This window comes from Anabrus simplex, chromosome 1, assembly GCF_040414725.1.
Source record: "Anabrus simplex isolate iqAnaSimp1 chromosome 1, ASM4041472v1, whole genome shotgun sequence".
NCBI lineage: Eukaryota > Metazoa > Arthropoda > Insecta > Orthoptera > Tettigoniidae > Anabrus > Anabrus simplex.
In genome coordinates this window covers 1,564,026,505-1,564,050,680 of record NC_090265.1, presented here as the reverse complement: position 1 = coordinate 1,564,050,680, position 24,176 = coordinate 1,564,026,505, and the positions used below count along the sequence as shown (strand labels likewise).

The 24,176-nt window shown below is 39.1% G+C and overlaps 1 protein-coding gene across 1 annotated transcript in view; it reads left to right on the top strand.

The window, feature by feature from the left end:
* fws (four way stop) overlaps positions 1-24,176 on the top strand; it is a 171,850-nt gene that overhangs the window by 128,316 nt on the left and 19,358 nt on the right. Inside the window, exons 12-13 of the mRNA XM_067138127.2 lie at positions 16,194-16,440; positions 20,705-20,854. Coding sequence (XP_066994228.1) covers positions 16,194-16,440; positions 20,705-20,854 — 397 coding nt within the window. The remainder of the gene's footprint in view (positions 1-16,193; positions 16,441-20,704; positions 20,855-24,176) is intronic.

Sequence of the window (24,176 nt, the reverse complement as noted above, 5' to 3'; positions counted from 1 at the left end):
GTTGACTTACTGCTAAAGTGCTAAGACCTTACATATAAACCGGAATTTCTCCTCTTAATCTCATCCAACAATGCAAGCCATTTTTAACCGTCAAGTTCCTTTAAAATAAACAACCGTCAAAACAAATTTAGAGACATTTTTACGAAAAAGACAACAACTCGCATAACTAGTGAAAATTTGTATTACTTACTTCAGTGCCAAATTTGTCAAAATTAAAACAAAATTACACTTGTCTGAACCAAACAAATATGTCCTTGCTCCTGGGCTTGCTTCCATTAATCTTACAAGGACAGTTGCTAGTTGGACGCTATGCTGCCGGTTACATAATGTAGGGGAAGAGAGGGGAAGCTTGTCATGTGTTAAGTCCCAGGATTTTTGTTTGATGTTTTGCAGCGCTGAGGAGAGGAGCAGTTGAGCTCTCGAAACATGTATGGGAGGTAATATAATAAAGTGTGAAGTATTGAAAGGCGGAAAGGTGTTTTGATAGATTGAACCTAGGACCAGAGGGTCGAAGTCGGTAAATGATAGATGTTGGCAGACGAAGACATCAGAGATGAGTATTATCCTTTATTTTCCTTTTATTCCAGTGTAGAATAATATAATTAGAATTGTAATGTAGAGATTTCTTTTCATAATTTTGTTTTAATTGATATTTACTTGACAGTGTTTTAAAAGTGGTGACGAATAATTTGAAAAAGATAATAACTCTATGTACATATGAAAATCATAAGATATAAACTTCATGGTTTTGATCTGTATTGAATTGTGATCACAATAATAATTATTAAATTAATGTTGTATGGTCCACCTTTTTCAATACCATCTTATGCAATATTATTGAATTACATTACTAAACTAGGCACTAAACTATGAAAACTATTGTGACGTCGAAAATTATATTTTAAGTAGACTACGTTTACAACAGCTGATTGAATATATATTCCTTTGAGAATTGATTAATATAGGGTCATGATATTGTACGATCAATGTTTATGTTGACGGTAAGATTACAAACAGAACTAAGATGATATTAAGAATAATGCTTTTCTTGGATATCATACAGGTTATCAGGTTATATAAACAGTACAAGACCATTATAGCGAGAATTTTCAACAACGAAAAATTCACTCACTATAGCGGATTGCCCTTGTACCCAGTTTTCCCTAAATTTCAGAAAAAGATACGCAAAACATCAAGACTTAACAATGCATGTATCATGGAAACATATTGTGCGCCCTGGCAAAATAATAATAATAATATTTTTGCTGTAAATTTATGTGGGAACAGCCTTTCTGAAATTTAACCTGAAGTGGTAAAAAAAACAACCTCTGAAATCAATGATGCATACGTTCGTATCTTGAGATGTATCACATTTTTATTTATTTACTGTACATAGTACTAAAATCAACTGCCAGGCTGAGTGGCTCAAACAGTTGAGGCACTGGCCTTCTGACCCCAACTTGGTAGGTTCGATCCTGGCTCAGTCCGGTGATATTTGAAGGTTCTGAAATATGTCAGCCTTGTGTCTGTAGATTTACTGGTATGTAAAAGAACTCCTGCAGGACTAAATTTTGGCCCCTCGGCATCTCTGAAAACCGGTAAAAGTAGTTAGTGGTACGTAAGGCCAATTACATATTTATTACTGAAATCAGTTGTTTATTTCAGCCTTTATTTTGACTGAGCTAACGAAAGCTATCTGCCACGTTATTTACAAACTTACTAATGAAGAAGAAGAATTATGAAGGCATGTTCTCTCTCATTTCAAACTTGAATATTTCTTTTCACCAGTCAACGGAGATTAGAATCGGCAGCCCGAGATAGCTCACTAGTGCGGGTAGTGGACGTAGTGGGAAATTGATATGGATGATCGATCGTGTTCAATTTAAATCTAATCTTCAGAAACACATGACTAAACATACATGTTAAACACCATCATATTTTTCTTTCAGTTAAATACTTCACAAGAAATATGTTAAATCTTGTCAAAGACTGTTCAACATTGAAGATTTGATAAAATTTGAAAAGATTTGGCAAGGTTTGATAGAATTTTGGTTTAAAGTAGAGGATAGTCAACCAGCAGTTGTGGTTCTTGGACTAGTAGAAGTGATATATTCTTAAAAGGAAGGCAAATGCGCAGTAAGGCATAATTTACATGGAAAAAAAAATTGTGGTATTCTTGTACATAATTTTTGTAATGTGTTTACTGCCTTAACATCATTTGCAGAGGTTATGTTATATTGCATTTACGCACATGATTTGAATAAAAAATTATAGCAGTGCAGTGAAAATTTGTATCTTATTGCACGAAAACATATTAGGAATTCATTGATCGTGTTATTTGCTTAACGTCTGCCAATATTGGGAGAATTCGCTACTACTAATAATATGCGAAGATTGTCATAAATCAAACATGCGGATGGTGTTTACTTATAGGTTATCGTACGGTAATGAATATGAAAGCTGTCCACTTCCTTGAGAAATTTCTATCTTCTTGAACACTTCTGTTTTATTAATTTTATTGTGGTACTGTACGGAGCTCCCTGACATAAGGCAGAGATGTGCTTCATACTTTAGCAGTTAATACACACGCAACATCCCCGGTCATGAAGTCACGTTTGTTGTTTACATTCCTACCAGTCTCAGCATGCCTGGCAACGTAGTGCGCACCGTTAATACTCAAATTGCAATGCTCAATTCTAGTAAATTGAAAATGTTAAGGATCCACCTTTTCAATACGATGACAATTTATTGATGTGAGTTAGATCACATGTCGTTTATACAAGATTGGTACTAGTTTCGACGCTCTAACTTTCATTGGTCAATTCTGTCAAAGTCTTTTATCGACAGGACATGAATTGAGTTTCAACACACAACTTTTTGTAATACAAAATAAACCACACCAGGATAATTCAAACAAGGGACCAGTTACCAAAACTGGCAAAAAGTGCAGCGCTTTAAAAATGTTTCACTGTGCAAACTGAAAGTTAAAACTATTCTAGGCTATATTACATTTGCATTTAAAGTTTCCATTCACAAGACTAAAACTGAATACAGTAGTTACCGTACAGAGGCTTCATGAAGGAGTCCAAAGTCGTTTGCTTCAGTCTTGTGCCGGCTATGGTGTTCCTTATCACAAAATTCTCCACTCGCTGGATATCCACCAAATCGTCTAGTGATGTGTCATTTACTGCATAACATGTTTTTAAAACATCTAAAGCACTCGTGAGTGTAGACTGTGTTGGTACGTCTGTGATGTCCCCGTCTTCCTCACTCTCGCCGGAGTCATCATGTGAATTAGTAGGCTTAACATGTTCAAGAATTTCACTCTCATTCGGATCCCCGCACACAGACACACCTTCGTCAGCTTTTACATAATCGTCAAATTGACAGGTGATTTCCAGCTGAGAAACACGATTCCAGCTACCTGGCACTTCGAGATGAGAAAGTTCCTCCTCAATAATTTAGCTCTCTGTTTCACTTCATCAGAAGCCTGCGTGTCAGAAACATGCAGAAATTGCAGAGGGAGATATGATTTCCCACGTCACTGCGATACCTCGGATAGCTTTTATTACATTCCATTTCAGTACTCGTTTTACCTCAAGCCTACGCATCAATGAGTTGACCAGTATGCTACAAAAGCGGTGTTTAAGGAGTTCAAATGTGCCCTGATCAAATGGTTGTAGCATACTGGTACAATTTGGTGGTAGGAATACCAATTCAGTATTCCGTAACTCAACATTTGGATGAGCGGGGCAATGGTCTATAAAAAGAATGACTTTTCTGTTCTTCTATCTCATGTATTATTTTCTAAACTTTCTCTTAAGTACTAGTTATAGTATTCATTATTCATATGTCTTTAATGTAGGCCTACTCTACGTACGATGATTTTTTTTACGTGTGATTACTTTTGTTAATACTATTACTGTTATTATTGTTAATATTGTTTTCATATTATTGTCATCAGTAGTTATTATTAACAATGTCCTAGGTTAAGATTGGTTAAGTGTAACAAAGGGAGAATAAATAAAACATTATTATTATTATTATTATTATTATTATTATTATTATTATTATTATTATTATTATTATTATTATTATTATTATTATTATTATTCCGCAGCAAGGTGAACCCAGAAGACAGTGGCGCCAGTGTTAGATCGATCAGGAAAACTATGTCTGGAGCAGTTCTTCTTGAATTTAATAAGGCCACGGAAAAGGAGAATAGAGACAATTTTAATAAATCACTTAAAGGCGCTCTTGGACATGATGGCGAAGTAAAGGTTTTGACGCCTAGAACTACATTGGAAATTCGGGATATGGACAGTGCCACCACTATTTCCGACGTAGAGGAGGCTGTAAGACGTGAATTAGAAAATTTTAATCAAGAATTGAAGGTCTCAATCACAAATTCGAACAGCAGGGGACAAAAACTCGCCATCGTGGAGATAGAAGATAGCGAGGCACGAAAGCTGTTAGACATAGGCAAAATTAAACTAGGCTGGCTATACTGCAGAGTAAGACGGTGGGCCGTAGTTCCTCGGTGCTTTAGATGTCTGTCATATGGGCATCAAGCACGAAACTGTAAAGGATTGGACAGAAGTAAGCTCTGCTTTAAGTGCGGAGAAGCTGGTCACAAGGCAGTAGGATGCAAAACGAATCCACGATGCATAATTTGCACAGATATGGGCGTTGAAGAGCCAAAACGACATCATGCTCTTGGCTCAGGCAAGTGTATTGTGTTTCGTGAAGCACTAGAAAAGGCCAAAAAGCAGTGGTGAATGGTACAGATCCTTCAAGCCAATATACACAGGAGTCTAACTGCCAATGATCTATTGACGCAGATAATCTATGAGATAGGAGCAGACATCTTGATTCTCAGCGAACAATATCAAGACAGAGAACAACCAGGCTGGTTTTCAGACAATCTACGGACAGCTGCGATATGGGTACCAGACCTTGGAAAATACTCAGTTACAAATCAAGGATGCGGAGATGGTTTCGTCTGGGTCCAAGTTGAGAAGGTAATTTTTGTCAGCTGTTATTTTACCCCGAACGAGGCTATTTCTGACTTCCAGACAAAACTAGATGGGCTTGAAGATACTCTGCAAGGGATGAACACTAACCTAGTTGTTGCTGGTGATTTTAATGCTCAAGCAGTTGAATGGAACATGCCTCAAACAGATTCTAGAGGGCGGCGTACAATGGAGATGGTCGCGAGATTGGGATTAATGGTTATCAACGTTGGTAATGTGACAACCTTTCGGCGACCAGGGTGTCAGGGAACCATACCAGATGTAACCTTTGCTTCTGAAGACATTGCGTCTAGGATAACTGAATGGCGAGTAATTGAAGAATATACTGGAAGCGATCATCAGTATATCACTTTTCGTGTACTTCAAGAGACTCCGAATCTAAGGATTACCACGCCCAAGTCAGAAAGATGGAACATAGCCACTATGGACAGAGAAAAATTTCATGAAGTAATACAGAATGGAATGGATTGTATGACGGATACATGTCACGGAGGCAAAAGAAGCATTATTGCTAATAAATGCGTGGAACACACCATGAGACTCCTTCAGCAAGCATGCGACGCATCTATGACCAGAATCAAACAACGGAGAGGCAAGCGTCCAGCATATTGGTGGAATGAAGAAATTGCTGAGTTGAGGAAACAATGCCTGCGACTCAGACGAAGGACACAAAGAGCACGACATAACGACGCAGCTCTCTCAGTAGAGTATAAGACTATGAAGAAAAGACTGCGAAATACAATTAAAAAGAGTAAAGCCGACAAGTGGTGGGAAATGTCAAAGGAAGTGGATGAAAATCCATGGGGATTAGGGTATAAAATTGTCATGAAGAAATTCGGGATGATACCAAGCCCTATCATGGATCCACGCACCATGGAAGAAATAGTACACACACTATTCCCTGATCATGCAGAGAGGATTGATGATGAGGCCGAGAAAGAACTAGACAATGTACCACCTTTTACAATTGAAGAATTGATAACAGCAATTAATTCCCTTAGAAATAAGAAAGCCCCTGGTCCAGATGGTATTCCAGCAGAAGTACTAAAGGTGGCAGCCGAATTATGTCCTCAACTGCTGTTGAGAATGTATAATCATTGTTTGAAAGCGGGAATTTTTAGCTTTCGTTGGAAGATAACTAGATTGGTTCTGATCAGTAAAGGGAAAACTGGGGGTTACAGACCTCTATGTATGCTGGACACTGCCGGGAAGGGTTTAGAGAAGCTTCTACAACCGAGAATACTAGCAGCAGTCCGATTAGCTGGCGACCTATCCGACCAACAACATGGATTTCGCAGAGGTCACTCAACGCTAGATGCTGTGGAGGAAGTGGTGAAGACAGCAGAACGAGCTCAAACGGGTAATCATTATTCTAGGAAACTGACGCTTCTTGTGACTCTAGATGTTAAAAATGCCTTCAACTCGGCAAGATGGAGTGATATTTTGGAAGCTCTAGAAGAAACTTTCAAGCTACCAGAATATCTCATGTATATACTGCGAGACTATTTGAAAGACCGTACATTGTTATACGACACGGAAGACGGTCAGAGAAGAAAACGGCTCACAGCTGGTGCAGCGCAAGGCTCAATTCTCGGACCACACCTTTGGAACATCATGTATGATGATTTATTACGGCTGGAGATGCCAGAAGATGTAAAACTTGTGGGTTATGCTGGTGATGTGGCTGCTGTGATAGTAACCCGTAACCTAGAGCTGGCTCAATTTAAATTGAATCAGGTGATGCGACGTGTCAAAGAATGGATGATAAATCACAAGTTAGAACTCGCAGATCACAAAACGGAAATTGTCCTCCTGACGAGGAAAAGGATTAATACTGTTGTACCGATGCAGATCGGACAGATAGCCATCGAAACAACTAGGAGCACAAAATATCTTGGTGTAACGCTTGATACTAAGCTTACATATTGGGACCACATCCAACGGGTAACAGATAAGGCAGCGAAAACCATGACTGCACTGAGCAGACTCATGGGAAATATCAAGGGACCGATATCTAGTAAAAGGCGGCTTCTCATGTCAATTGTTCAATCGATACTGCTATACGGTTCGGAAATTTGGGCTGAATCGTTAAAAATTGTGAAATATCGGAGAAGAATTGCGGCTGTACAACGGAGAGCAGCTTTACGAATTGCTTGCGCATATCGCACAGTATCAGAACCCGCGATTCTAGTAGTAGCAGCAGTAGCTCCCATTGACTTGTTGGCCTTCGAAAGACAAGAAATTTGGCTCACACAAGAAGAGCTAGGAAGGAAAAGGGCAAAGGCTTTGGCTCATAGTCGCAGAATGCAACGATGGCAAACAAGATGGGAAGATGATTCTAGAGGGAAATGGACGAAAAGACTGATACCTTCTCTGGGCGTATGGGTTGCCCGAAATCATGGTGAAGTGAACTACTATCTCACACAGTTCCTGACAGGTCATGGATACTTCAGAAAATTTCTTCATAGGCTAGGGCTAGCAACTAGTCCGGTGTGCATATACTGCGGCGATATCGATGACGTATCACATACTTTCTTTGTGTGTGTTCATTGGCTGCCACAAAGAAGATTCTTAGAAGTTATGCACGGAGAATTGACGCCAGAAGGGATCGTGTCAGTAATGCTACGAAGTCGAGAATCTTGGGACCAGGTAGCAGTCTACGTAGAAAATATTCTGCGTCAGAAGAAGAAGGACCTGGACGATTACGACAGATAGTAAAGCAGAAGAAGAAAGATGAAGCACAAGATGCATTAAGCACGACATCCGCCCTGAAGTAATGCGAGAGCGGTTCCGGGGCGGAGATAAACGTCGTGGGAAAAGGGAGTGTGGTTTTTCATGGGTAAGAATCTCCACACACTTGTTGAGTGCGGACCCTCACAAGCGTCTTATGAAAGATTTTCCACACTCCCTCGCAAAAAAAAAAAAATTATTATTTATTATTATTATTATTATTATTATTATTATTATTATTATTATTATTATTATTATTATTATTATTATTATTATTATTATTATTATTATTCTCAAATCAAATGTTAGGAAGCCACTGCTTAGAAAGTGCCAATGTCATCCATGCTTTTGTGTTCGCTTCATACATGCACAGAATGTTACACACACCTTTAAATGCTCGCGGATTAGCAGACTTACCGATAATAAATGGTACTTGAATTGGGAGTAATCCTCATAGCACAGCAAGATTCATTATATTACAAGAATGTCGAACAATCCTGTCAACAATTAACTTCTGTTTTGGATTTATTGGACATTATGCAAGAAAGATTCCCTCTGCGCCAATGTTGAACTTTATATCTCCACCTGAAGACACATTCCGAATTTTACAAACTCAATAGAAAGATTTGGATTGTGTTTTAAAACCGGCATATTACATTTTTAAATGTGCAATTTTAGAGTGTTCGCCAACAAAGCTTATTTTATTCATTTTGCAATAATTGTATGATAAATATTCTTATAGATTAATTGTATGTGACATAAATCCAAAAAAAAAATGTATTTGTCACTGATAAGCATAACAATATCACATCTATAACAGTTCATTGGTTCACCATTTTATATGCACACCATTCCATCACATATTCAGTTCATTCTTTTATATTTCATTCCACCGTGTAATTCTGCTTTAGGACTTTGGCATATCCATATGCATCTTGGCTAGGCTGATGATGACCCACACAGGGTCGAGACTAAAGGTCTTTTCTGCTCTGATGGCGGGCGGCTACATGCTGTCAGGGGAAGCAGGGGGCATGGGGCCGACCAATCCAGCACAACGTGAGAGGCCGTTGAGGGAAAGAGACAGAGGCCACTAATACAACCTTGCCAGGAGCGCCGCACACGTGTTAAAGTTGTGTTGAAATCCACATAACTTTGAAATACAGAGCTTCGTATGTTATAGTTCGAGTATGGCCTGTGGATGAGTTTTATTTGTTGTATTTATTTATTTTTCACATTTTATTATATCTTCGATGTAGTACGATACGAGTTAATTAATAATGCATATAAAATGCATCAAGTATTTAGGTTGTGTGTTCTCCCAGGATGGTAATATAGTAAGTGAGATTGAATCAAGGTGTAGTAAAGCTAATGCAGTGAGTTAGCAGTTGCGATCAGCAGTATTCTGTAAGAAGGAAGTCAGCTCCCAGACTAAACTATCTTTACATCGGTCTGTTTTCAGACCAACTTTGCTTTACGGGAGCGAAAGCTGGGTGGACTCAGGATATCTTATTCATAAGTTAGAAGTAACAGACATGAAAGTAGCAAGAATGATTGTTGGTACAAACAGGTGGGAACAATGGCAGGAGGGTACTCGGAATGAGGAGATAAAGGCTAATTTAGGAATGAACTCGATGGATGAAGCTGTACGCATAAACCGGCTTCGGTGGTGGGGTCATGTGAGGCGAATGGAGGAGGATAGGTTACCTAGGAGAATAATGGACTCTGTTATGGAGGGTAAGAGAAGTAGAGGGAGACCAAGACGACGATGGTTAGACTCTGTTTCTAGCACCTTAAAGATAAGAGATATAGAACTAAATGAGGCCACAACACTAGTTGCAAATCGAGGATTGTGGCGACGTTTAGTAAATTCTCAGAGGCTTGCAGACTGAACGCTGAAAGGCATAACAGTCTATAATGATAATGAATGAATGAATGAATAAAAACTGCATTGACGACAGACCGAAAAATAATTAGTTCAAAAGTACAGAGTTACACAACACATTTCTTCAGTGTCGAGTATTCACCTTTACGTAATACTGTAACTAAGGAGAGTTCTTCATATTACATCTTTATGGAATCGGTCGATTGCCTTTGTTATACAGTTCCTTTTGATTCTTTTGCGCGGTGATTGAAATGAGATGGAAGCAGATGACTGGGTAGGTAATGTCTTTACCTTCCTTTCCCATACACTGAACGGTTCGCGTACTAATTGACAAGCTTCCGACACTCTCTGCTGCACTTTATACACACTGACTAAAGGGCCATTATTTTCTGCTTCCTTTTGAAAATATTCATGAACATTGCTGATCACTTTTCTACCCTGGCTCCTTATCTCCTTCCTCTTTGCCATTGTAAGATATATAGTGCAGTTATTAACATACAACAACATTGGGCAATGCAAATAGAAACAAACTAACGTCACATCACGTGTCATGAGCACGCTAATCGAATAATGCAGTAAAGGACGCGGCAAGAAATACTCATAAAACAAACTCGTCAAGCAAGCTCCTTGTAATACCCACACGCACACCCCAAGGCTACTCTGCAACACAGCCGTTCGGAGCGCGAAGTGAGCGCGGCAAACTCCCCGGGAGACTGAGTAGTTCTAAGCGCCACCACCAGACGATCTTTTACCTGATTGGGCAGTGACATACTGCCCACACCCCACTTCCCCTGACAGCATGTAGGCCACCCGCCATCAGAGTAGAAATTACCTACAGTACCTCGTAATATATTGTAATGTTCTTATAAACATCATAATTACTGTAAATGTATTGAGTAGGTGGATTAAACCTTTGTATTTTACTTTATGTGTAATCTTAATTCAATACAGAACCAATAATGAAGTTTATAACCTTGAACACAGAAATATCTTAACAATTTCAAGATTTATATATAATTGTTCTGTGGATAAGTGTATTTGTTCCAATGTACCAAGTCCAAAGATGTTGATGTTTTGGCACTGCTGAAGAAGAGAGTAGTTAGCCCTCGAAACATGTATGGTAAAAGGTATAATAAAATATGTAAAGTATTGACAAGGCGGGAAAGTGTTGTATGAAAATTTGAATATAAGTCATTATGGACAGGATTAACCAATATGATGAAAATAATCAATTATGAAGATACTCATAACTAGAGCCTGGATTTCCATGCACTATCGAATCTCATAATATACATGCATTCATGCACTGTCATATGGCAAAACATGCACAATAAACTGGAAAATATGCACTATCAAAATTCAGTTCAACATGGTTACATTTTCAACTCCTTTTGAAACATTGTACAGTACATACAACTATATTCTCCAAATTGCCTTGATTTGCAGCACATTCTTAAACACTGAAAATGATATTTCTACATCACAAGAAGTGACAGGTGCGTGCTTAAAGAAAAACATTTGGGACAAAGTAAAATCAAATTGCACGTCTTTTGCATTTTCACCACACAATACGTCTTTATACGCTTGACAAATTCAAAATCATTATTTGAACGAATCACTTTGTACAGCTTATCTCTAGCTGCCACAGCTACTTTCTGTGCGATGATTGTAGACACATTTGAGGGAGATAATTAGGATTCCCTCAGAGGACAGGAAGGAAAAATTGTACAGGATACAGTAGGTGTAAAAGAGGGATGGGAAGGAAAGGGGGGAATTGTAGAAGACACGTGGTCTAATGTTTTAAGGAAAAGGGGATTGCAGGCTAAGGGCACTATTCAGGATCAGAATTCAGGACAGGTGTCTGTGAGAAATCAGTACGAGTTACTGCAGGTAGAACAAGCGAGGAAAGATGAGGAACAGGAAAATGTTGCTGAGAATTGTGGAAGTAAGAGGAAGGGAAAAGGTAGGAAAGGGAAACGTGGAGTAGTGGATAAGTAAAGACAGGTGGCACATGGTCATGGGAGGGAGAAGAGGGAGGAGGAAGTAGTTTGAGCAGCTATCAGGAAAGATAGGGCTGACCAGGAGGAGAGGGGATCAAATCAGATGGGTAGGGTCGAGTCTCTGTTCATGGGAGATTCCATTGTTAGACATGTGGAGAAAGTGTGTGGAGGAAAGAGAACCAGGGTAGTAGTGTTCTCCATGAATTAAGTTGAGAAAGATGTTGAGGAAAATAGAAGACAAGGAGGAGGTAGTGTTTCATGTTGGTACTAACAACGTAAGACAACCAGGTATAAGTACCAACATAGTTGGGGATATGTGGGATCTGGTAAATGCAACACGGGTGAAGTTAAAGAAAGCAGAGATTTTTATCAGTGGAATACTGTGTAGGAGGGATACTAAATGGAAGGTGATTGGGGATTTAAATGAGACAATGGAGTGGGTATATGGGAAACTGGGAGTGAGATTTCTAGATCCCAATGGGTGGGTAGGAGGTAGGGATCTGCGCTCAGATGGCCTTCACTTAAACCGCAGTGGTACATACAAGTTAGGAAATGTGTTTAGAAGGGTTATAGCGAGGTATATTCAGGGAAATGAGTGGCCGAGGGAGCAGTGATAAGGGTGCAGAGAACTGGAAATCAAGTAGGGATGACATAAAAATGTTAGTGCTCAACTGTAGAAGTATTGTAAAGAAAGGAATAGAATTAATTTAACATATACACCAGATATTGTAATAGGAGTTGAATCATGACTGAGAAATGATATAATGGATTCAGAAATTTTCTCACGGAACTGGAGTGTGCATCGTAGAGACAGAATAGGAATGGTGAGAGGGGGGAGTATTCATTCTGGTGAAAGAAGAATTTGTAAGCTACGGAAAAGTTAAAGACGACAAACATGAAATTCTATGTGTAAGGCTCACTTCTAAAGATAATAGGAAACTTTATGTCCTTGGAGTGTACAGACCGGGAAACGGTAGCGCTGACCCTGATTCAGAATTATTTTATAAGATAATCGGCTATGTGGGAAACGACATGGAAAGGAATGTGATTGTAGCGGGTGATCTCAATTTACCAAATGTCAATTGGGAAGGTCATGCGAACGAGAGGAAGCATGACGAACAGATGACAAATGGGAAGGACAGCTGATTCAGAAAGTGATGGAACCAACTAGAGGGAAGAATATTCTGGATGTTGTGCTGGTAAAACCAGATGAGCTCTATAGAGAAACCAAAGTAATAGATGGTTTTAATGATCACGAACCTGTTTTTGTGGTAGTTAAAAATAAATGTGAAAGAAAAGAAGGTAATAAAATTAGGACTATTTGGAAGTACCATATGGCTGATAAAACAGGCATGAGGAAGTTTTTGAAAAATAACTATGAACGCTGGAAAATGGTAAACAAAAATGTAAACAGACACTGGGATAGGTTTAAAGCAGTTGTTGAGGAATGTGAAAATAGGTTTGTACCTTTAAAGGTAGTAAGAAATTGTAAAAATCCACTATATTATAATAGAGAAATAGAGAGACTAAGAAGGAGGTGCAGGTTGGAAAGAAATAGAATTAGAAATGGCTGTGGAAGTAAGGAAAAATTGAAGGAACTTACTAGGAAATTGAATCTAGCAAAGAAGTCAGTTAAGGATAACATGATGGCAAGCATAATTGGCGGTCATACAAATTTTAGTGAAAAACGGAAGAGTATGTATAGTTACTTTAAGGCAGAAACAGGTTCCAAGAAGACATTCCAGGAATCATGAATAAAGGGAGTGTGTATGTGAGGATCTTCAAAAGGCAGAAGTATTCAGTCAGAAGTATGTAAAGATTGTTGGTTACAAGGATAATGTCTAGATAGAGGAGGTGACTGATATTAAAGAATAATTAAAATTTACCCAACAATGACATTTACAGTAAGATACAAAAGTTGAAAACTAGAAAAGCAGCTGGAATTGATATGGTTTCTGGGGATATACTAAAGACAATGGGTTGGGATATAGTACCATATCTGAATAACTTATTTGATTATTGTTTGCTTGAAGGAGCTATACCAAATAAATGGAGAGTTGCTATAGTAGCCCCTGTGCATAAAGGAAAGGGTGATAGACATAAAGATGAAAATTACAGGCCAGTCAGTTTGACATGCATTACATGTAAACTTTGGGAAAGCATTCTTTCTGATTATATAAAACATGTTTGCAAAATTAATAATTGGTTTGATAGAAGGCAGTTTGGGTTTAGGAAAGGTTATTCCACTGAAGCCCAACTTGTAGGATTCCAGCAAGGTACAGCAGATATCCTGGATTCAGGAGGTCAAATGGACTGTATCGTTATTGACCTATCTAAGGCATTTGATAGGATGGATCATGGGAGACTACTGGCAAAAAAGAGTGCAAATCAACTGGGAAATAGAGCGACTGAATGGGCGGCTATATTTCTAAAAAATAGAACTCAGGGAATTAGAGTAGGCGAAGCTTTATCTGTCCCTGTAATAATTAAGAGGGGAATTCCTCAAGGCAGTATTATTGGACCTTTATGTTTTCTTATATATATCAATGATATGTGTAAAGAAGTGGAATCAGAGATAAGTTTTTTTGCAGACGATGTTATTCTGTACAGAGTAATAAATTACAAGATTGTGAGCAACTGCAAAATGACGTCGATAATGTTGTGAGATGGACAGTAGGCAATGGTATGATTATAAATGGGGTTAAAAGTCAGGTTGTGTGTTTCACAAATAGGAATTGTCCTCTCAGTTTTAGTTACTGCATTGATGGGGTGAAAGTTCCCTTTGGGGATCATTGTATGTACTTAGGTGTTAATGTAAGGAAGATCTTCATTGGAGTAATCACATAAATATGATTGTAAATAAAGGGTACAGATCTCTGCGCATGGTTATGAGGGCATTTATTGGTTGTGGTAAGGATGTAAAGGAGAGCATACAAGTCTCTCGTAAGACCCCAAATAGAGTATGGTTCCAGTGTATGGTACCCTTACCAGGATTACTTGATTCAAGAACTGGAAAAAAATCCAATGAATGGCAGCTCGATTTATTCTGAGTGATTTCCTACCAAAGAGTAGTGTTACAAAAATGTTGCAAAATTTGGGCTGGGAAGACTTGGGAGAAAGGAGACGAGCTGCTTGACCAAGTGGTATGTAATACCAATATAATTGGTCCATTATTGTACATTATAAATTTTCGAGTTAACTCATTCCTGGTTGCCAGCGTTTTGCCCCTGTGTGCTAAGTTTGGCTCATCAGATGGTAAATAGCACACCTACCAAGATGCATGGCCACTGCGTAAGCTACTTGAAGCCACCAGCAGTGCCTATGCACTATGAGAGACTTTGTCTCATTATCAAAAATTGATGCCTGCCTGGCGATCAGATGATATGAGATGAAGATAAGGGATGTATAAAGAAGAAATGTGAAAGCTCACGATGAGGAGTGAAGAAAAAATATTTCACATTTAATGAACATAGCTCTGGTCAGCGATAAATCTTCTGTCCACATATGGGTACAGCGTGCATAAACCAAATTAACTTACTAAATTTTCAGCAGACAATATCAAACTGCAGCTCAGGCATTAGAGCCTTCTCAGCTCAAGTTGGAGGATTCAATCCCGGCTCAGTCCAGTGTTACTTGAAGGTGCTCAAATGCATTGGCCTTATTTTGGTAGGTTTACTGACACAATTAAGAATTGCTGTAGAACAAACTTCCAGCACCCCGACATCTCTGTAAACCATAAAAGTAATTACTGGCATAAAACCAATAACATTATTATTGATTAAGAACTGTAAACCAGAATGAATTGTAGCATGATGGTGGTGGTATTTATTATTGTAAGAGGAAGTATAATTGAGGTTAATGAGCTCACTTAAGACTTATCAGAAAAGAAAATGGAAGCGGTCCTCAAACCCAAAACCGTCAGAGTCAGAAGGGAACATGAGTTAACCAAGGAAGGTTGAATAGGAAGGGTGAAAGGGAAGAGCCTGGCACAAATAAGTTGAAGCAATGAGGGACTCAGCTAGGGCTTCTGTGGTCGTCATCCCATGCTTCCAAATTTAGAGCCCCTGTGGTCCCTTTTTATACCGGATATATTCTACCCTCTCCACCCACCGGGGTAATGCCAGGACACAGTTAAGTGCCCTGTGACCCACATTCCCTAATTGAGAGCTCGTGGGATTCTCCTTTTAGTCGCCTCTTATGACAGGCAAGGGTTACTGTGGATGCATTTTACCGCCCTCATCCATAGGAGGAGAATTGTAGCATTACGTATGTCACTCAAGTCAAGCTTGTAATTTTCCTGTTGTAATAATTTGGTAGAAAGTCTCATAGCTCCTATTCTTTCTTAATATTGGCTAGGTAAACTTTTTTTTTTTTGTATCTACAATAATAGGGAACTTACACAAGGAGACTGCTATGTTAGTAAATAGTAAGGATGTTTTAAAGAAGTGTATGTCTTGATTACTCTGCAGTTTTTTTCCTCCTATGGTAAACTTTGTATTATTGTACTTGTAACTCAACTGAATCATACCTATGTTCTCCACATTTTAGATTCTTGTACACCTGGTCAACTGACAAACATCTCCATTGCAAATTTGCTCCATTATTTGAATGGACAGGTGGCCCGTGTAGTGTCAAACATGAAGAACAGTTTACCTTCTGACACCATATCTATTGTGCTTGAATCTCTCCAGAACACTGATGAACTTACCAGAGGGATTGTTAATCCAATTTTGTCATCGATAACCGATGCTATTGAGGCTATCATTCTCACAATGCATAATGAAGACTATTCCATGTAAGTACTGTAATTAATGTAGATTCCTAAAATTTGTATCCCTATTGATATACTGTGTTTATTTCTGTGTATTGTTTAATGTACAATAATACGAGAAAACCCGAGTAGTTCTAAGTACTATACCTGTTTATGCCACGACATTGCTCAGGTAGCAACACAAAACAACCTACAGGTTGTTCGAGTTACCTATGGGAGGCGGGTATATTTCTCGAGAATTTGATTTAGTTCAGGGAATACCGATGATAATACAAGTGTTTATATAATCTTCAAATATCTATGAAAGACAACGCTTGAATACTATGAACTCTCATGCAGCATTTATTTCAAAATTATTGATTTGAAGTAAACAACAGACAAATTGATAATAAATATATGTTAGATGTATTCATCCATTGAACTCATGACCTTTGGTCATTTATTATGTTCATATTCAGTTAAAGTTATGTAGACAAACATGATTGCAAGTTTTTATTATATTAAAATTATCCTCTTGTTATATGCAATTTTGTAATGTATAAATTATTTTAAGATATTGTCAAAACCATTGAAAGTAAAGAAAATATATTATGATCAGCTAAAATCAATAATTTAATTTCAAATGAGATATCTCAAAATATATTAATCTTCAATATAATTAATATTTGTGTTTGGTACGACCAAATAACACTTCGTCATGAGTCCTAACATTATTCCTCCACAAATTATATTAAATTAAAAGTCTTAAATGATTACATTTTCAGTTATGTAAAGGCAAGTAACTCATAATCTTATTATACAATGATGTTGATGTTTCAGAGTAAAGTAACAAGAAAAGACATTCTAATCAAGTCAATAAACCAAATCACCAGCATCCGATAATTCTGCACCTCAGTAAAAATTCCAATCAGTAAATATTTTGTATAAATAAACACAAAGACCAACACTACACACAGATATTTACAATGATGAATTAATTTCTCCAGTATTCTGTCGTACCCAAAGTTCGATCTACGATGTGGAATCTACTGGAATAAAATACTTGAAATTTACTCAGTGTGGTAATCTGCACTTTCTGGAATAAAATATGTGAAATCTACTCAACTGGGTAATCTACACTAGCTACTTATTAAATTCTGTTCAACATTTTTCGGGGACTTTACAATGAAAAGACAACTATCTTATCTGCAGTGAACTAAGTTTATCTAGGCCTAGGATAGAGAAAGGGAAATCTGTCTGCAAATAAATAAGGGTAGAAAATCTCCAGGACAAGGAAATTAGACAGAAATACTTGGATATAATTAGTGAGAAGTTCCGAACAATGAACAGTGAGCAGGTTCAGAATATAGAAAGAGAATGGGTGGCATACAGGGATGCTGTCATAGCAACAGTAAGGGAATGTCTAGGAACAACTGTGTGTACAGATGGAAAAAAGCGAACATCTTGGTGGAATGATGAAGTGAGAGCAACTTGCAAATGTAAAAGAAGGCTTATCAGAAATGGCTCCAAACAAGGGCTAATGCAGACAGGGAATTGTACATAGATGAAAGAAACAGAGCGAAACAAATAGTTGTATAATCCAAAAAGTAGTAGTGGGAAGATTTTGGTAATAACCTGGAAAGGCTAGGTCAAGCAGCAGGGAAACCCTTCTGGACAGTAATAAAGAATCTTAGGAAGGGAAGGATAAAATGAACAGTGTTTTGGGTAATTGAGGTGAACTCATAATAGATCCCAGGGAATCACTGGAGAGGTGGAGGGAAAATTTTGAAAATCTTCTCAACGTATAAGGAAATCTTCATGGTGGTGTCGCGAGCAACGGAGCACATGGGGAGGAGGAAGGAATGTTAAGGATGACACAAACACCCAGTCCCCAGGTAGGGGTATTAATCATTTACAATTAAAACCCCTGACTCGGCCGGGAATGGAACCTGGGGCCGCCGGGTGACAGGCGGACACGTTGCCCCCTACACGGCAGGGCTGACAAAATAAACATTACTCTGTGCAATAATTAGAGTTTAGCCCGCGAGAGGGAGCATATAATTCAATGGTAGAAACATCTAACTGTAAAAGACAAAAGTTTCTGGAAGTTCACAAGTTTCAGTTTGTTTACATAGATGTCCTTAGAGAAGGCGCGCAGTTTAAATAGCCGGGGAAGGTGTACCCCTGGTAGAATAATAATAATAATAATAATAATAATAATCTCTTCAATTTTTTAACAACCAGAAAACAGTCGACGGATTAAAACATCAGAATGACCAAAAAAAATTGTGCCACACCCCCAACAAATAAAGGAAGGAAGAAAATGTTACCAGCCAAATGTAAGTTAGGGTTAAAAAGATATTCATTTTAAAGCACTAAACCCTAAACATCACAAATCTTTTCAATACTTTAAGCCCGAGTTCTTGTTACTCATTGTAATTTTTCAAACCTTATTGGCATCATTGTTAAAATATCGTCCTTTGTAAACTTATTTCATGTGCTGTTTTCATATTTACGTTTTGCACACCTGATCGGAAGTTTTTTGTAAAGTTAAGGGGAACACGCTAACTATATGCTATCTGGCTGCTGGCGCAGCTCGACACAGCACGGTTGGTTCATGTCCACTGCTTCGCTCCTCCCTACTTCTCCACCACACCCTGATACTCCTGCGGCACTTCTAATTTTACAACTATTTATTAGTTCAATTTTGGCGTTTAAACTTGCGCTGGGCACATGCAGTTTTCACCTTAGCATTCTACTGCCTCCCACAAATATTCCTACCAAATTTCAACCGAATCCGAGTGTAACACATGTATGTGTTCCCTCGTTAGTAACCATAGAATTGAGCACACTAATCAAAGCAGAATCAGTAGGTTTTTGAGTGCTCGAAATATCAGAAGAAGGAAAAGTTTTAACATGTCGATGTATCAGAGTTGATACAATTGCCAAGACTATGCTCTCCTCGAGAGAAAGAGCTTCTTTCCAGTGCATGAAATGACATTAATTTCAACTAAAAGTTCAGTAGCTGTGGATAAAAGAGCATTACACATAAATAAGTTATCAGGATCAAGTAGAAGAGACAGTAAATCTTGTTCTATATGCAGAAGGTGTAACTCTTGCTTTAATTCTTCGGAACTGGTATTCGGAAGGGTTCATCTCTTTTAATTCCTCAATGAATATCTTAATTTCCTCAATTCTGTTCTTAATGAATGCTGCAGACTTACCAGCCTCATCTGTAGACATTTCAGGCAAATTTATGGGGACATCAATGGCATCAATCTGCAATTGGAGATCATAGAGAAGAGATCCTAAGGCAGCAATATTCCTGAGTTTTAATTCATACTGGATCTCCTCTTTTCTTAGCATTCCCGGATTTAGAACAGCACCACAAGTCATCGTGTTGAAATGCAACAAGTTTCAAATGATTTAGAGGGTGCAACTTTCTTTACAATCTAGGTTACAACTTTTCCTATTATCTGCATTTATTTATATTCCCTTTTGAACACATTTCATGATAATTAAATTTGATTTTAAATAAGTTTGAGTTGAATCAAATGACAGTAATAAGCATAGAAAACCACGTAGTGCTGCTACCAAACCTGTACCCACCCTATAAATTAAATAAATAAATAAATAAATAATATCCAGAAAAAAATGAGAATCCTGAAAATCAAAAAACTAATAGAAATCCCATCAAGGAAAATCTACAGCAGAACATATGTTAAGAGTAACGCACACAAGGCAAGCCAGAAAATTTCACAGGTTTAAACAAGAGGAAGGATATCAGAACAAGCAAGATACAAGAGAAATAATTAGTCATAAATCACATGAGGAAATGCCAAAGATAAACGGGATAAAGATCACTTACCTTTAGTCCAAAACACAACTGCCAAATATTTTTAGTTTAAGTTCTTTCTTTTGCAAGTATAATATTGTTACCACATGTTTTTTTTTTCAGATAATTTATAAATAATTTTTTTTTTTTTTTTTTTTGTTTTACGTCGCACCGACACAGATAGGTCTTATGGCGACGATGGGATGGTAGAGGGCTGGAAATGGGAAGGAAGCGGCCGTGGCCTTAATTAAGGTACAGCCCCAGCATTTGCCTGGTGTGAAAATGGGAAACCACGGAAAACCATCTTCAGGGCTGCCAACAGTGGGGTTCGAACCCACTATCTCCCGAATACTGGATACTGGCCGCACTTAAGCGACTGCAGCTATCGAGCTCGGTAAATTAGTTTTAGCAGACTGAAGAACCTAACAGTTATCAATTTCTATTATGTTCTGTCCATCTCTCTTTTTGTCATAGGGGTCCTGTTCCAAATGCTTCTACTAACATGGCCACGAGAAAACCAGATGCACCATGTTCATTATACATGAAAGAATTACAAGACTTTATCTCCAGAGCAGTGAAAAATTACCTAGCAGTATTTCAAAACCAAGATGTTGTTTCCAAGTGGTAAGTTTTATCAACCATTGTATGCACTCAGTCAAACAAAATTTTGCATGGGTGATGTATTCCCCTTTGTGTATATTCAACTGAGTACAGCTGCAACAAAATGTGTGTGAATAAGGGAAAAATATACAATTTCTACAAAGGAAAGCCCCTGTGGGTGGGGGACGCAGATGAAGAATACACCCACGGTAGCCCCTGCCTGTCGTAAGAGGCGACTAAAAGGGTAACACCCCCTGCGGGTGGGGGACGTAGCTGTAGAATACACCCCCGATATCTCGTGCCTGTCGTAAGAGGTAACTAAATGGGACGACCTAGGCGCCAATATGGATTGCGTTTTGGTATCATGTGTTGGACTCCGGGAGGGGCTGAATACATTCACAGGTAATCCCTGCCTGTCGTAGAAGGCGACTAAAAGGATCATGTGGCCATCGGTCCTTTTTTTTTTTTTTTTGAGGGTTAGTTGTAAACCGATTCAAAATTCTTGATGTACATGCTGCTCGGAGATGGGCCTCTTACGTGTGCGATTATGCCCGAAAGCCCGCTTGTGACCACCCAGGAAGCTTGTGGGTGGAAGTGTCATGTACCCATGCAGTAGTATCTGCCTGACAACACAGGTCCCCGCACAAGCGAATGCCAGAAGGACATATTATTATTTTTTTAAATTATTTTTTTCTCTATATTTATTACTCTGTACACACTCTGGGAAACATGCTATTGCAGGTGATTGGAGGAAGGGAGTCATAGTGCTCATTGCCTTAGTCATTCCGTATTGGGCATCGTCCAACATCGGACCCGGGGCAATACTGGCTACGACCAGGTGAGTATTGCCTTGGCTGCTTGGTTCGGCTACAGAGGCCCCTGATCGGAGTGAGTAGCATTCGGAGAGGATGATTTTGGGCATGGCTTCGAAACGTCTTCGACCTGCCCAAGGTGGTCCCCGACCAAAGTCTTCAACTTCTGATTCCTTGCAGGGTTCAACCCCCTGGGAACATGAGCAGCGTCAAGGAATGGGATCCAGCTTCCCTAAGTTTCTGGTTGCAACCATAACCAATGGGCACGATTTTAAGCTGGTAAAATCAATCCTTTTCAGTAGACACATTGAAGGCATCTACAGCGAACTTGGGGATCTCAAGAAAATGCGCAACGGTAGTTTGCTTTTGAAGACTCGCACAGCACTGCAATTCGATCACTTGCTTAAGTGCGACCACTTTGGCAAAATCCCAGTCAAAGTGGAGGAGCACAAATCCTTGAATCTGGTTTGCGGAGTTATCATCCACCGTGACCTTATTTTGAACACTGATGATGAGTTGATGGAAGACATGATGAACCATGGCGTGACACACGTCCGGCGCATTACGCACAAAGTCAACGGTGAAGATGTTGCCACTGTTGCCTTCATTGTCTTCTTCAAGTTGTCAGTGTTACCAGAAAACGTCAAGGTAACAACTTACGTTGCGATGTGAGACCGTATATCCCACCTCCTATGTGATCCTATCAATGCCAGAGATTCGGACATATGGTATCTCGTTGTTCGAATCAGTCTGTGTGTGGTACATGTGGAAGAGCAGCTCACGGCACCGAAGTGTGCACAACTACGTATAGGTGCACTAACTGCTCTGGTCTTCATTCTCCTAGAGATTGGAACTGTCCGACATATCTGAGTGAGAAGAAGATCCAGGAGATCAAGACCGTGGATGGTTGTTCCTGCCAGGAAGTGCGCCATAAGTTTAATTCCACGAATAAACCTGCCAATACACTAGACTACGCCATGATAGCTCAGTCTCTCCCAGTTTCGTCATTCACGACATCTTTACCCGTGAAGATTGCTGCCCCCAAGGCGGCTGTTGCTTCCGCGAGCAAAGCCTCAAAGTCTAAAAGCTCGAAGGGGCGACCACCCCACCTTCGACCACAAACAAGTCTGTGCCAGCTACGGACCATTGATATTGGGACTCCTAAGCTGGCACAGCAGGGGGAAGGCCAAGTCCCCCCCCCCCCCTCCACGAGGTCAGCGAAAGCCATGCCCAAGCCAGAGGAGGTGCGATCATCTAAACACGAAAATAAGGCGGAGAAGAGGAACGCCATTACCGGACGCTTCCGCACTTCACCTGCGAAGGAGAAATCATGCCCTCCATCTGGAGTGTGCGAGTCTGCGCCAGCAGGTACGCCTGCTCCAAAACCTGTGCCCTTCCCTCGTAGGGGAATATCCCGCCACCTGAAAGCATTGAAGTTCTGGGCGTCAGTCGCTTCGTCTGTCGATGACAGGATGGAAGTCGAGTTCTCTAAATGTAGATGTTGATATTGATAGTGTTTAGGTTTAAGAGCATCTTGTCCCTCGTAACCTAACACTCTCTCGTTTAGTCCACACTATGGCACTATCATGGTTGTAACTATACAAAAATATGATCCCCAATTATAGGTTAGGAAATTTTTGTAAAATAATTTATAATATTAATGTAGTGAAAATCATATAATTTTGTTAATTTATGATGGAAGAACATAATATTTTAAGAAGAATGTGTACTTAGGGAATATTGTATATGTGGATCATTATATTCTGTATAAATTTCTGTTTGTGTAAGAGTCTGAAAACATGGCCTAGCAGTAAAGATTGTACAACACGGAAAACAGTGGCTATATCGGAAAAGACGGTTGAAGTCAGTTGAAAGTGTTGCAACAAAGTGGCTTGGAAACCCGGGGTACGGCAGGTAGTATAGGCTGAAGATTAGAATTGATCAATGTGGATGACATGAGTGGACGTTCAGTGTCACATCAGCCTCTCGATAGCCAATACGAGGGCTTTATTTCAAGCAAGGTTAGGTTGACCGAGTGATGCGTTAAGATGCGCCTTTTCAGGATGCTATAACCACGTGTAGCAAGCCTATATATACAAGTGTACATGTGTGCGGAAAAAGATTCTGATTTTATTCTCATTCAACACTGGTGATCCTATGCTATTGTTCTTCAATATCCGTTACAGAGTGAGCCCTCTATAATTACAGATGCTTACAAGTTTTGGGTGGGCATTCTGTAAAAGACACCACTAAGTGTTTATTTGTTAGTCAAACACTGTTTCATTTTTCTGTGAGATAATGTACAGTGGGTGTTGTATACTGCATGTACATTCTGGAGTGGATGTGTTGTTGTGCATAGAGCTAATTCTTGCTAGAGGAAATCGTCGGCCGAGAATGCAGTACTTCATTTGGAGAAACGTGAGCGGCCACATTAACATGTGCTGGAAGCTGGGATGACTCAAGACATCGATGAAGAGGAGTGTAAATATGGTTAGGGATGGTCTTCATAAAGAAGGGTGTATCCGTACGTATAG